The sequence below is a fragment of the Sarcophilus harrisii genome, chromosome 1 (assembly GCF_902635505.1).
Source record: "Sarcophilus harrisii chromosome 1, mSarHar1.11, whole genome shotgun sequence".
Lineage (NCBI taxonomy): Eukaryota > Metazoa > Chordata > Mammalia > Dasyuromorphia > Dasyuridae > Sarcophilus > Sarcophilus harrisii.
The window spans coordinates 80513091-80528869 of NC_045426.1; the positions used below are offsets into that span (position 1 = coordinate 80513091).

General features: G+C 41.5%; 1 protein-coding gene across 1 annotated transcript in view; it reads right to left on the minus strand.

Moving 5' to 3' along the window:
- The window catches only part of DNAH1 (dynein axonemal heavy chain 1), a 138494-nt gene extending 125738 nt beyond the window's left edge, over positions 1 to 12756 (minus strand). Inside the window, exons 1-3 of the mRNA XM_031958068.1 lie at positions 12523 to 12756; positions 2086 to 2276; positions 359 to 431 (exon numbers count right to left, since the gene is read on the minus strand). Coding sequence (XP_031813928.1) covers positions 359 to 431; positions 2086 to 2244 — 232 coding nt within the window. The 5' untranslated portion in view covers positions 2245 to 2276; positions 12523 to 12756. The remainder of the gene's footprint in view (positions 1 to 358; positions 432 to 2085; positions 2277 to 12522) is intronic.
- Between the last annotated feature and the right edge of the window lie 3023 nt (positions 12757 to 15779).

Sequence of the window (15779 nt, forward strand, 5' to 3'; positions counted from 1 at the left end):
CCACACGGACTACATTAGTTTTTCTCTTAAAGGCAATAACACATTTCTCCAGACTTAATTGATTGAACAGACCAAGAGCTGCTCCCATGACAGAGACCACACTGACTGGTTCCATACCCAGATATAGGGATTATTGCCTCCTTTTCCAGAGGCAGGAACTGAAGCCCGGTTAATAGCCCTGGATTCTTCAAAGTTACTCAGCACCAAGAGGTACCTCAGGGCACTCAGACAGCACACGGGTCAATTCCAACATGGCCTCAGCCTTGAACAAACTGAGGGCAAGGTAGGCGGGAAGAGCTCCCCTGTGCAGCCCCTGCCCCAGCCCAATACACCACCAAGTTCCCAGAACAAGGCTTACCATCTGGGGTGAACTCATCCAGGTCTGCTTGTCGGAGGAGGTCCTTGTGTACAATGGCACCGCCGCTGACATTCTGAAATCAGAAACACTGAGCATCATCTGAGGAATGGGGGGAGCTCCCTGGGACCTCACTGGGGGGCAGAATGAACTCCCTCTAGGGCAGACCCAAGAGCAGGAGAATGAGCAGCAGGTCACTGCTTGAATGCATTCCCCTTCCACCAAAGTCCTGGGCCTCCAGGACCACAAATACTTCTCCTTCAAGGATGACTAAGTCTATCCTATCTGTTATTTCATCATTATTTATTCATGAATAGTCAGTTCTCAAGGGAAGAAATTATCTAAAGCACCTATATGTATAATAATATGAAGGGTATTTATAGCCAGATTAAAGAAATGCTCCAAATCACTAATACCTACAGAAGTACAAATTAAGGCAGCTTGGAGGTTCTACCTCATGTCTGCAGATTGTCAAAGTTGACAAAAAGGGAAAATGACAAATGTTGTAGGAGCTGTGGGAAAAACAGGCTCATAAAGGAAAAGGCCGATAAAGCTGTGAATTAGTACGGCCATTCTAGAAAGCAACTTGGACCGATAAAAATTATTAAACTGGGCATATCCTTTGACTGAGCGATTCTGCCATGAATACTACATCCCAAAGAGATTTCTTTAAAAAGAAGAACTGGACCTATATGCACAAAAATATTTATATCAGCTCTTTCTGTAGTAGAAAAGAAATGGAAATAAGGCCCAGCAACTGGGGAGTAGATAAACAAGTATGGCATAGGAATGCAATAAAAACTGAAAGCTGGAAGAAGTCAAACGAGGTAAATCAGAACACATTATAGAACATCAATACTGTAATAAATGGACAATTCTGAAAGGCTTAAGAAATCTGAATTACAATGATCAACCACAAGTCTAAAGAGCCAATAATGAAGAATACTGCCCATCTTATAAGAGAGGCAATGGACTAATATGAAGGATGAATGTTGGCCAATACAGGGATTTGTTTTGCCTGACTGTGCTTATACATTGCAAGGGGTTTGTATTTATTTTTTCCTGGGGTAGGAGGGAATTGGGGAGAAAGGTAGGAAAGAGGGCAAAAAATTTGCGATAAGTAAAAAAAAATACATAATTGCTTAAAAAATTGAAAAAGAATAAAAAGTGGAAACTATGATTTTTCAGACCACTCCCTTGGTCTTATTGGTTGTTTTGATCCCTTAAGTTTACCCAAAAGGTCCTATGCTGATCCTTCCTCTTGGTACCTCCAGGAAATCATCAAGACCCCATTTTCACATGGGGCTGTGACATACTTGGAGTCAGAGGCCCAAGCTTCAAGCCCCAGCTCCACCACTTACAAGCCGGGAAACCTTAGGTTGCATTGCTTCCTTTATAGGGATAAGGGAAAGATTAAGAGAATGGATACAAATCAAGTGGTTTGTTTTTGTTTTTTCATTTTAAAATGCTCTACAAAGGCAGGTTGCTAACAATTAGAAGACTAACTTCCATGACTGAATTGATCTAATATCAAGTGTGAAAAGCAAGCCTAAATTCCAATGTCCCTCCTCTGCAAGGCAGTGGAAATGATGTACATTGCAAAGCAATATGGGCAATTACCAAACTCACTTGAGAACTCCACTTGTAATCGATAGAGAGAAACTCATTGATGGGATTTTTAAAGGTTCACCATACTTACAATAGCCAGGAAAAAGACTGGAAATACTTACCCCTAAAATATTTAAAGTCCCAGGAGTAAGAACTTCAGAATAAAACCCACGGGATTTAATCATTGGATACATCTTGGACCTGTCAGATTGAGAATTAGCGTCCTCATCAGCATCTGGGGTCCTGGAAGTTCCCGGTCTTTCCTTTTTGTTCTTGTCCATTTTGCTCTCTCATATAAAGGAGGCCAAACGTCCTGTAAGAAAATTCACAAGGTGATTGATCTCTAGTGAAAGATCTTCAGTCATCCTTCTATTCTTAGCATTACAGACCCCTCTGAGAGTTTCCTCTTCATAAATTCAATCAATCAGTATTATTAAGCACCTATTATGTGCTAGGCACTGCACTCCATCACCATGCCTGTATTTCCTAAGTTGTGCTATTATTATTATCATCATTATTGGGGTAGCTTCCATCCCTAATCCTCCTCATCAGCTCCAGCTTCCTTCTCAGGTTGTGGCTGGCCCACAGGCCCCACCTCCCCTTATTTTCTAAGTCACCTGCTCTCTAACCTCTCTAAACCAGCGGGGTCACTGGTCTACAGTGGGTTCCACCACGTGGATCTTTCCAAACTGAGCCAGGTTTTTGCCTCTGAACTAGAGTTTTCAGCATTGCTCTGGCAAAAACATTAATGACTCCCCGAGAACAAGCCTCCCGTGGCCTTATTTTCAGCTCTGGGAAGTCTCCTTTTGCACGGAAAGCAGCTCGATGGTCTGGGTGCAGCAGCAGGACATTAGCCACGGCCAATCCCCTCCTCCCCACAACTAAGTGGCGGTACAGGGGATAGACTCTGGGCAGGAAAGGAGGTGACAGGAAGGTGCTCCTGCTGAGAAGGAGAAAGCACAGGGAGACCAAGACAGGTGACCAGGCTTCTGCCCAGCTTGCTGGGGACTGCCAGACTCTAGACACAGTCATTGAGCTATTAGGGAGTGCCAGGTAATGGATAAGTGATCTGAAGAGCCTCTCCTTAATGGGCAGTGTGTTTGCGTGTGCTGTATTTAACTGCTGGCTATCTACTTTTTGCCTTCTAAGTGTTCAATCCTTTCCTATGTAAAGTGTTTGCCTAAATCAGGAAAATCAGTGGAAATGAGGTCTCATAAACTAACACCATAGGCCAACAAGCTGCCAAAAGGAGGCAAAGATCTGGCTCATTCAGGATAATTTTTAATTTTTTTTTTAGCTGTTTTTAAAAGGCAGCTTTTAAAAGTGCAGTTGATATGCACACCCTTTGATCCAGCAGTGTTACTACTGGGCTTATATCCCAAAGAGATTTTAAAGAAGGAAAAGGGACTTGTATATGTTAGAATGTTTGTAGCAGGTCTCTTTGTAGTGGCCAGAAACTCAAAATTGAGTGGATACCCATCAATTGGAGAATGGCTGAATAAATTGTGGTATATGAATATTATGGAATATTATTGTTCTGTAAGAAATGACCAGCAGGATGAATACAGAGAAGCTTGGAGAGAATTACATGAACTGATGCTGAGTGAAATGAGCAGGGCCAGGAGATCATTATATACTTCAACAACAAGACTATATGATGATCAATTCTGATGGACCAGGCCATCCTCAGCAATGAGATGAACCAAATCAGTTCCAATGGAGCAGTAATGAACTGAACCAGCTACACCCAGAGAAAGAACTCTGGGAGATGACTATGAACCATAACATAGAATTCTCAGTCCCTCTATTGTCCACCTGCATTTTTGATTTCCTTCACAGGATAATTGTATGCTATTTCAAAGTCTGACTCTTTTTGTACAGCAAAACAACTGTTTGGACATGTATACATATATTGTATTTAACTTATACTTTAACATATTTAACACCTATTGGTCAACCTGCCATCTGGGGAAAGGGGTGGGGGGAAGGAGGGGAAAAGTTGGAACAAAAGGTTTTGCAACTGTCAATGCTGAACAATTACCCATGCATATATCTTGTAAATAAAAGCTACAATAAAAAAAATAAAAGTGCAGTTGAAAGAAGATTGGGACAAGAATTAGGACTCAAATCTGGCCTCTTATCAAGTCATTTAATCTCAGCCTCAGTTTCCCCAACTGTAAACTATTATTTTAATAATAATAGTACCAACCTCATTGAGTTGGTAAAGATCAAATGAGATAATATTTAGAAAAGACTTAGCACAGTGAACAACATGGAGCTGATGCTTGGTAAATGCTTATTTCCCCTTCCTCTAAAGTATCAGATCAAGCTAAAATGTAATGACTAGGAAACTGACTTTGAAGCATAAAGACCTGGGTTCCAATGCCCATCTTGGACTCCTCTTGGCCACGAGAGCTTTGGGCCAGCCCACTCTATCGCTCACTACTCTAGGAAATCTTCTCAGACTAACTGCAGAGAAAATTGTGCATTAAAGGAAGGAAGTCTCTCTCCCTATCTGTAAAATCATGGGTCCAATCACTAGCCATGATTGGAAGAATTCAATAGATATATTTTTCCTTTTATATATTTCTATATTACAGCCTTCCTAAACTGTAATTTGACAGAAAAAGGTTTTCCACTGAAACAGATTAGACCAGTTGTGTTACTACATACATTAGCATGATATGTCAAATATAAAAAAAAAAACAAAACTGTTATATATTCTCTTTGGTTTGGGTTTTAGTTTATTTTTAGGTGATCAGGGTTGCCTTGCCCAGGGTTACACAGACTAAGTGTCTCCGACTGGATTTGAACTCAGGTCCTCCTGACTCCAGAGCCAGTGTTCTTTCTACTGTACCTCCTAACTGCCCCCCAACTGTTAAATATTCTTTTTTTTTAATTAAAACTTTTTATTTACAAAGCATACGCATGGATAATTTTTCAACATTGACCCTTGCAAGGCCTTCTGGTTCCAAATTATCCCCGCTTTCCCCCATCCTCTGCCCTAGATGGCAAGTAGTCTAATACATGTTAAATATGTTAAAGTATATGTTAAATCCAATATATGTATATATATTTATACAGTTATCTTGCTGCACAAGAAAAATCAGATCAAGAAGGGAAAAAAAAACTGAGAAAGAAAACAAAATGCAAACAAACAACAACAAAGAATGCTATGTTGTAGTCCACACTCAGTTCCCACGGTCCTCTCTCTGGGTATTCTTGAAGTATGATTGTGAAACTGTTCTTAGACATTAATAGTGTCCAACTGTATACCAGTGAAGCTTTATGGATTAACGCTCTCCCTTTTAAAAAATTCAAGTTCCCTCCATATGCTTTTTCATAAAGCAATATGCACAAGTCATTTTCTTAGATCAACAGGAAAATCCAATAGTGGTAAGCAGACCGCTCCCCCCAGTGCTGGTTTTTATTCTTCCACTGGAAAAGGGTCTCTATAAATGCCCACCCAGCATTTTCCTCCAGCTCCAGCAGAGGGTCCCAGCTCTTTCTACCTTAGGCTATGGCGTCCACTGAGAGAGACTCACTCACTGACCTATCCAGAGGCTCACAAAGGAAGAGTCAGGCAACAGGTGGGCCTATCCCCACCTCCAGCACCCAGGTCTACCATGCAGCTGAAGGGCTGTGACTTCCTGCCACCCCCCTCCCAAGCTGGACAAAATCTGCTCTTAGTGCTGCTTTTGTTCACTTTGGTTCCAACTGTGTGTTCACTGGGGAAAAAAATGGAAGCACAATAAATACAGAGAGACACAGAAAGATCTGAACCAAAGGTAGGGGAAGGTAAACTGAGGCAGGAAAGCCGGTGGCTAACAGGAGGGAGAAGCACAACCAGCAGAGAGATGCTCAAGCCCCTGGCATTAGAGACCCTCCCACCCTCAAAGGGAAGGCGTTCTGAAGGCCCAGGTCCAGATCCACAACTGAAGCCAATCCAAGAGGCTGCTGCTCTTGCCCATATGGGGGGACTTTGAAACCTGGACCCCCAGACAATCTGCGCCTCCTGTGGGGGGGACCTCTGAGAAAATGGAAGCCAGTGGTGTCATTATGAGAAAGGCCATGAACCACTTCAAGAGTTATTTCAGATAAGCTCAACTTCAACCACTCTCCAGGGCCGTGGAAGGGAAGGGTTCTTTACACAAGCTGGCAAGTTCTCACAATATGAGTGGGATGAGCTTGAGGAACAGCAGCAATTCACATCAATAACTATCAGGCTTTCCTGGTTTTTAATGTAATAGTATTTTTTTTCAATTATATGCAAAGTTAGTTTTTAACATTCATCTTTGTAAAATTTTGAGTTCCAAGTTTTTCTCTCTTCCTCCAATAAGCAATCAGATATAAGTTAACTACCGAGCTTTTCAAAAGTAAACTGCCCCCAAATAGATCACCTTGGGAAGTACCTGAACGTTAATGACAGACATCATCTCAATCATATGACTCAGGTCAGTCACCCCTACTGGAGAGTTAGAGGGAAAGACAGGGACCCTCTGGAGGTCCCCAGCCTATTCCCAGGAGAAAACTAAGGTGGAGCAGGAGACCAAATGCATCCTGTCCTGTGCTTCCTAAGAGGCAGCCAGGGGTTTTCACCTTGATCATGCGGTGGACACTACCAGATCCCCCTTGACAAAGATTTTTTAAAGCACTCTTCACCTGTCCAGAATAATTCATAATTTATAATCAAACAAGAGAAAGAGAATGCTACAATATGTAAAATGGATAATTTTATTATATTAAATTTCAAAGGTTTTGCACAAACAAAACCAATGCAGCCAAGATTAGAAGGAAAGCAGAATTCTGGGAAACAAGTGTCTCTGATGAAGTCCTCATTCCTCAAATATGTAGAGAACTGAGTCAAATTTATAAAAATATAAGTCATTCCTCAATCAATCATTGATCAAAGGATATAAACAGGCAGTTTTCAAATGAAGAAATTAGAGCTTTATAGTCATATTTAAAATGCTCAAAATTATTATTGAAGAGAAATGCAAATTAAAACAACTCTGAGATACCACCTCATACCCATGAGTTTGGCTAATATAACAGAAAAGAAAAATGATACATGTTGCGAAAATTGGGACACTAATGAATTGTTGATAGAGTTATGAACTGTTCCAACCATTCAGGAAAGCAAAATTTTTATGCCCAAAAGGCAGTAATTGTACATATCTTTAATCTAGCACTATCACTAGTGGATCTATATCGCAAAGAGATTTTTAGGTCTATATCCCAAAGAGATTTTTATTTCAAAAGGTGGGAGGATAAAAACTTATTTGTAAAAAAATATTTCTGGTAGCTCCTTCTGTGGTGGCAAGAAATTGGAAATTGGAAGTATGCCCTTCAATTGAGGAATGGTATATGATAGTAATGGAATACTGATGTGCTATAAAAAATGACAAGCAGAATGCTTTCAGAAAAACCTGGAAAAACTCATGGGAACTGATGCAAAGTGAAGTGAGCAGAACCAGAACTGTATATAGTAACAACACTGGTGCACAATGATTGACGTAGTTATTTTTCAGCAATACAATAAAGGACTCTTGATGAAAAAATACTGTCCACCTCCAAAGAAAGAATTGATGGTCTGAATACAGATTGAAGTATAACATTTTTCTTTCTCTTTTTATTTTTGCATGGTTTTTTATTTTGTTTTGTTTTGGAGTTTTTTGGTCTGTTTTCTTTTACAACATGACTGTTGTGCTTCATTGCACTAGTATAACCTATATCAAATTGTTTACCATCTCAAGAAGGGGGAAGGAAGAAGAGAGAAAGTCAAAAAAAATTTAAATGGGTATTAAAAACTGTTTTTACATACAATTGGGAAAGAATAAAATATCACTAAGAGAAAAAATACATAGTACAATCTCCTCAAAAAAACTAGCTTATCAACAAACTGGGAAAACATCTTCACAGTTAAAGGTTCTGATAAAGGCCTCATTTCCAAAATATATAGAGAACCGACTCTAATTTATAAGAAACCAAGCCATTCTCCAATAGACAAATGGTCAAAAGATATGAACAGACAATTTTCAGATGATGAAATTGAAACTATTACCACTCATATGAAAGTGTTCCAAATTATTATTAATCAGAGAAATGCAAATTAAGACAATTCTGAGATACCACTACACACCTGTCAGATTGGCTAAGATGACAGGAAAAAATAATGATGATTGTTGGAGGGGATGCGAGAAAACTGGGACACTGATACATTGTTGGTGGAATTGTGAACACATCCAGCCATTCTGGAGAGCAATCTGGAATTATGCCCAAAAAGTTATCAAACTGTGCATACCCTTTGACCCAGCAGTGTTTCTACTGGGCTTATACCCCAAGGAGATACTAAAGAAGGGAAAGGGACCTGTATGTGCCAAAATGTTTGTGGCAGCCCTGTTTGTAGTGGCCAGAAGCTGGAAAATGAATGGATGCTCATCAATTGGAGAATGGTTGGGTAAATTGTGGTATATGAATGTTATGGAATATTATTGTTCTGTAAGAAACGACCAGCAGGATGAAGGGGCTTGGAGAGACTTACATGAACTGATGCTGAGTGAAATGAGCAGAACCAGGAGATCATTATATACTGTAACAACGATACTGTATGAGGATGTATTCTGATGGAAGTGGATTTCTTTGACAAAGAGAAGATCTAACTCAGTTTCAATTGATCAGTGATGGACAGAAGCAGCTACACCCAAAGAAAAAACACTGGGAAATGAATGTAAACTGTTTGCATTTTTGTTCTTCTTCCCGGGTTATTTCTACCTTCTGAATCCAATTCTCCCTGAGCAACAAGAGAACTGTTTGGTTCTGCACACATATATTGTATCTAGGATATACTACAACATATTCAACATGTATAGGACTGCTTGACATCTAGGGGAGGGGGTAGGGGAAGGGAAGGGGGAAATCGGAACAGAAGTGAGTGCAAGGGATAATGTTGTAAAAAATTACCTTGGCATGGGTTCTGTCAATAAAAAGTTATTATAATAAATAAAAAATAAAAAATGTCATTAGCAAAAAAAAAAAAACTAGCTTATGTAAAACCTGAGCACAGTCTCTAATTGATATATTTTTGTTTCCTTTCAAAAATAACTCATTTTTGTGAAGTGATTCAACCATTCTAGAGAGAGATGGTAGGCTGACTGATTTAAGAAAAGCTAGAAAGATTTCCATGAACTGATGCTGAGTGAAGTGCACAGAATCCAGAGAACATTGTACACACAACAAGATCATGTGATGATCAACTGTGATGGATTTGACTCTTTTCAACAATGAGGTGACTCAACTGTGCATACCCTTTGATCCAGCAGTGTTACTACTGGGATTATATCCCAAAGAGATTATAAAGAAGGGAAAGGGACCTGTATGTGCACGAATGTTTGTGGCAGCCCTTTTCGTAGTGGCTAGAAACTGGAAACTGAATGGATGTCCATCAGTTGGAGAATGGCTGAATAAATTGTGGTATATGAAAATTATGGAATATTACTGTTCTGTAAGAAATGACCAACAGGATGATTTCAGAAAGGCCTGGAGAGACTTACACGAACTGATGCTGAGTGAAATGAGCAGGACCAGGAGATCATTATATACTTCAACAACAATACTAGATGATGACCAGTTCTGATGGATCAGGCCATCCTCAGCAACGAGATCAACCAAATCATTTCTAATGGAGCAGTAATGAACTGAACTAGCTATGCCCAGAAAAAGAACTCTGGGAGATGACTAAAAACCATTACATTGAATTCCCAATCCCTATATTTATGCACACCTGCATTTTGGATTTCCTTCACAAGCTAATTGTACAATATTTCAGAGTCTGATTCTTTTTCTACAGCAAAATAACGTTTTGGTCATGTATACTTATTGTGTATCTAATTTATATTTTAATGTATTTAACATCTACTGGTCGTCCTGTCATCTGGGGGAGGGGGTGGGGGGGTAAGAGGGGAAAAATTGGAACAAGAGGTTTGGCAATTGTTAATGCTGTAAAGTTACCCATGCATATATCCTGTAAATAAAAGGCTATTAAATTTAAAAAAAAAAACAAAAAACCAATGAGGTGATTCAAGGCAATTCCAATAGACCTGTGATGGAGAGAGTCATCTGTATCCAGAGAAAGAATTATAGAGTCTGGATGTGGATCAAAGCATAGTATTTTCACCTTTGTTGTTGTTTGTTTGTTTTCCCTTGGGGTTTTTCCCCCCTTATGGTCTGATTTTTCTTGTACAGCATGACGAATATGGAAATATGTTTAGAAGAACTGCAATGTTTAACCTACATCAGATTGCTTGCTGTCTTGGGGAGGAGGAAAGGGGTCCAGAGGGGGGGAAATTTTGGAACACAAAGTCTTGCAAAGTTTGTTGAAAACTATCTTTACATGTATTTGGAAAAATAAAATGCTATTTAAAAATAAAGATAATTCATTTAGGTGTATGGACTATATTCAGAACAATATGTTAATCCAATCTCCAGATTTCAGGCAAAATGACACTTTTTCTCCAAGGTCAAATGTTTATCTCTAGTTATAAAAACAACTGGTTTTACATGATTACCAACTCAAGTCTTACAGGACTAGCTGCACAACTCTCTGACTGGGACACTCCATCTGAATGTACCAAAGTCTAGAGCTCATATAGAAATCAGGAGGCTTAGGTCCTGGCTCCAATACTTAACTGCCTTCATGATAATGGGCAAATCGTTTTGTTCCTCTAATCCTCAGTTTCTATAAAATGAAGATAATACTACCTAACATGGCTATTGTGAGTAAAGTTTTGTAAATCTTAAAAGTTGCTGTGTTAAGATGAAGTACTTAATTATTTTCTCCCTCATCATCAAATTTTTTTAGTACAAAATTTGTATCTCTTCTCTGTACTTACCATGTATCCTATTTATACAAGTACATGCCATGTCCTCATCCCATTAACTATGATCTCCCTGAAGACAGGAATTTTGTTTTTCATCTGTATTACCTTTCTCCCAGCACAAATTTTTTTGCTAACCTTATTTTCCTTAGGCTTATGGTTCAAGTCAAAGTACATTATTCGTTAAGTTGGACTGAACTCAATCTGCTACTCCCCAGAAAAACAATCATATTTGGATTCATTTGATGGGTAATAGTGATCCCATTCCGTAGAAAAAGGTTTGCAAAACTTGACTAAAAAAGTTTTAGCCAATTTTGGTTTAAAGTTTTTTTTTTTTTTTTAAAGTCAAAGAATAATAACAGCAGTTCATAGTGCTGTGCATCCTATAAAATCTATGAAGCAGGGAGGCAGGAATTATCACCACTGAAGTCTCAAATGATGAAGCGATTTGCCCACTGCACAGAATCAATGGTCAGATTATCGCTTCCTTCTCTCTTTTCCCCTTCACTCTCTCTTTCCTTTTTCTCCCTCTCTCTCCTTTCTGTTCCCTACTTTTCATTCTTTTTCCTCAGGTCTTCTGACTCCAGGTCCGTGGTTCCTTCTAGGACATTAGAGTCTTTCCTCAAATAAATCATTCTACCTTGTTTTCCATGTAGGTTATATAACATGAATAAAGAAATTTTTTTTTTTCTGATTGAAAAAGGGACACAAAAAGCAAACCCCACAATTTTGATAACTGAAAATTGCCAATTGTTTTGCAGCACTTTATTATATTCAGAATGTTAGTTTTCAGTTAGCTACTGCATGAATACATAAGACGCGCTGGGTTTTAGTTCGCATTTTACATAGCCTGCATTTTAATCCTTTGTTTTTTTGGCTGTTTCTATTAACCTACAGCATTATTTTAATAAATGTCACCACACTAAACTAAAATAAACAAACAAACAAATAAATAAATAATGAATAAATGAATGAATGGATAAATAAATAAATAAATGATGAATAAATGAATGAATGAATAAATAAATAAATGAATGAATAAATAAATAAATAAATAATGAATAAATGAATAAATAAATGAATGCATAAATAAATAAATAAATTCATTACACTGCCCCAAATCACACAACTGGAGCACCCAAGAATGACTACCATGGCACCAAAGGGAAAAATTAGAAATGAAGGCAAGGGAGACGAAGTGAAGCGAGTTAACTTAAGCCGAAGAGCTCAAAGAATCGAGATTTAAAGCTAAGAGAGGTCCTTCATTTTACTAATTCAGCCCCCTCAATTTACATACAAGGAAACTGACGCCCCCAGAGGTTAAGCGTTTAAATGTTTGGGCCGGAAGTGACAGTGTGCGTCTGGCATACAGAAGGCGCTTAATACATGTTTACTGAATCAATCCGGACCACTTCGCGTGGAACTGAAGAGCGGGAGTTGAAGTCACTGATCACTGAGTTGAGGGGCGCTTCGGAAGCTCGGCCAAGGCGAACAGGGGAATTAGCTGGGGCTGCCCCGCCGCCCTCCCGGCCCGGCGGGGACCGGGGACACCCCGGACACCCGCACAAGACTCCCCCCCAGTCCTCTCCTGCTTCCGTCCCTCCGCTGCCTAAGATTGGGGGGGGGGAGGGGAAGAAGCGGCCCGGGACTCCCCGACCCATCCCCCGGCTCGCCCCCGCCTACCCGCTCGGCCAAAGCTTCGCTCCGGGGGGCAGCCGAGGCGAGCAACCGCAACCGAAGGAAGGAGGAGCTGCAGCTCGGCTCTCCCTGTCTCTAAGGGAGGACGCGGCGGCCGGTTGCTAAGGAGAGGATCCATTAGAGTCCGGAAAAGGGGGGACTCTTCCCAAACACACCCCAAACCCTGTCAGTCCCGACCGAGAGAGTCACACATAATACTCCTAAATACCCTTTCTGCTCGTTATCTTTGTCAGAGAGTAACTAAAAGGAGCGGTCTAGATAAAAGAGGTCACTCTCTCCCCCATCCTTCTTATTTGGTTTCTCCCACAACGGGAAGAGTCCCATCTCCCTTGGTTACTGCGCCTGCCCGGACACGGCGCTCAGGTGCGGGAGGTGCTGAAGGATGGGGCGCTCTCCTCCACCCTCCTACAGCGCCCCCTGCTGGCTAACTGAGGCCCGGGAGGAGATTTGCCGGATCGCTCGGTCCTCGTCCCTTTTTTTTCCTCTGCCCCAGAGAGTGAGGGGCCAGAGCTGGGTGTCCCAACCCTTTGCACGTAGTAAAGACTGAACATGGCTTTTTCCTCTAGCGTTCGCTCCATTCACTTTTTATTTATTTTTCACCCGTGGTGTTTGAGACATTCTTCTCGGAAATGAGCCCGTTTTTGATCACTGGGGCTACAGACGCTGAGCTTTATCTCGCCCCTGGCGCGGCGGGGGATGCTGCGGGCGAGCCCCTCCCCCGTTCTCCCGGAAGCAGCGACGCCGCTCTCGCCCCTTTGTGGCCCGGATGTGGGGGCTCTGTCACGGTCGCCCGTGGCTGAGCGCCGCTGGGTCTGGGCGCGTGAGGGGTGCGCGCTCTGTTTCTGACTTGATCTCCATTCTATTTTAAGAAAGCTATTCAATTTCACCCTCATCACGTGATACCGTGAAATTAATACCGAAACGGTTGGGTCTTTAGAGCAAGAAATTCAGAGGGACGGGGACTGGGGTATTAGCCTGAAGAGATTAAACACAAATCTAAAACCGTGGAAGCCGCTAGAGGGCGCCGTAGAGGTTTGCCCGCGTGGGAAAGGGCACGTGCCTGGAGACTGGGGGAGAGGAGGGCTTTGGGAAGCGCCGACTACATTCACCCCCTGCGGCTGCTTAAAATAATAAAAGCTCTTCAGAGCTGCTCATTCACGTTAGAAACCGCATTCGTTTGTTCTTCCTGAGTCGTCTTCCTCCTCAGCCACAGACGTTCCTCGGCTGCAGGGACTATTTGCTTGTAGTTTGATGCTCTGGAAATCTGGGACAGCGCAGAGTTCCTAGTAGCTGCTTAATGAAGGCTGCCTGGCGGGAGTTACATGTAACTGATGCTGAGCGAAATGAACAGAACCAGGAGATCATTATATACCGCAACAACGATACTGTATGAGGATGTATTCTGAGGGAAATAGATTTCTTCCCACAAAGAGAAGATCTAGCTCAGTTTCAATTGATCAATGAGAGACAGAAGCAGCTACACCCAAAGAAAGAACACTAGGAAACTGATGTAAACTGCTTGCATTTTTGTTATTCTTCCCGGGTTATTTTTTACCTTCTGAATCCAATTCTCCCTGAGCCACAAGAGAACTGTTTGGTTCTGTACACACACATTGTATCTAAGATATACTGTGACCTCTTTAATATGTATAGGACTGCTTGTCATCTGGGGGAGAGGGTGGAGGGAGGGAGGGAAAAATCGGAACAGAAGTGAGTGCAAGGGATAATGGTGTAAAAAATTACCCAGGCATGGGTTCTGTCAATAAAAAGTTACTATGATAAAAAAAAAAGTGCTACTGTAAAAAAAATAAAAAATAAAATAATAGATGCTGCCTGAGTTGGCTAACGGCTTGGCTGCAGCCTCCGCGTTGTTGCCCTCACTAAGAAGCTAACAGGGATGGGGGACTGGAGAGCCCTTGCAGTGGGTCTGTGGGTGCCGGGGGAGCTGCTAGGACGCTAGCCCCCATCCCGAGCGCTGTTTTCAGACCCACCTCCTTACTCGGGCCGAGGCACTGTGTCCCTCCCATAAGCCCACCCCCGCCCGTGCTAGGGGAGCTGAGTCAGGAAGCTCTGAGTACAAATGCTTCCCAAGAGTCAGAGACACACACACAAACGAGAAAAGAGGAGAGAAAAAGAAGGAAAAAACAGGTTTTCGAAGCTCCTTAAAATCGTATCCTACATTGTAGAAAAAATGAAAAGGATCATCAGCTCGTAGGATTTAGCCTGGAAAGGACCTTAGAAATGATCTAATCCCCGATTCTCCAGAGGAAGAAACTGCCAGTCCGAGAAATGAAGGGCTCTGCCTGAGGAGGTTCTGAGGAGCCCAGCGCCCTGACTCAAACCCTAGTCTTGTTCTTTATGCCACGCGGCCTCAGAAGGATCAGCTCTCAGGGCGGGGACCCCGTGCCTGAGCATCCCCTCAGCAAAACCCCCAAGCTGCGGCCCCCCCTCTACTGGAAGGATTCCAGCCCCAGGGCACTTACAAGGCCGCCTGTTCTGTTTTTGATCATTTCTGTCTGGGAACTTTTATTTCAAACCTTTCTATGTCTTTGACCAATTGCTCCTAATACTAATAAGGGTTTGAGATCGAGGGTCTAGCTTTCTGTATAACACTGGGTCTTATGCATTGGGTCCTTTCTCTTCATCCAGACTAAATCCTACCTTAAATTCACTATGCTCCTTCCAGGTTCCAGGTCTCTGGCATAAGCTTGGAACGCATTCTATCCTCTGCTCCCACTTAGAATCTATAGCTTCCTGCAAAGATCAGCCCTCAAGGACCTGCTCCCCTGCAAAGTTCTTTTTTTCAGTCTTCCAGTTATCTGAACTCTCTCCCTCCTGAATTTATTTGCATTTCTTTTTTATTTTTTGTATGCGGACCATACTCCTCCACTCCCTCCCCTTCCACCCCAGTAGTTAAGGTAGTATGGAAAGTAGCTAGAAGGTAGAACTATGGCTTAATTGCTTAATGATGAAATTAAATATTTTAAATTTTATTTAAGTTTTAAAAACAAAGAATGGGACAAAAGGTGAGATCATATTTGTAAAACACTCAGCTCAGAGTCTGGCATGGAATAGGCAAATAATTGTTCCTTTCTCTTTCCCGGTGCAGATCTTTTAATAGGAGGGATTTTGAAGTTCCTGGATCTTGATCTCTCAAAGCTAGGTATGGCCCTTGATACAAGCCCTCCAAAGCAGAGAGAGAAGGGGCTAGGAAAAAGGAATAAGCTTATATAGATTTACTA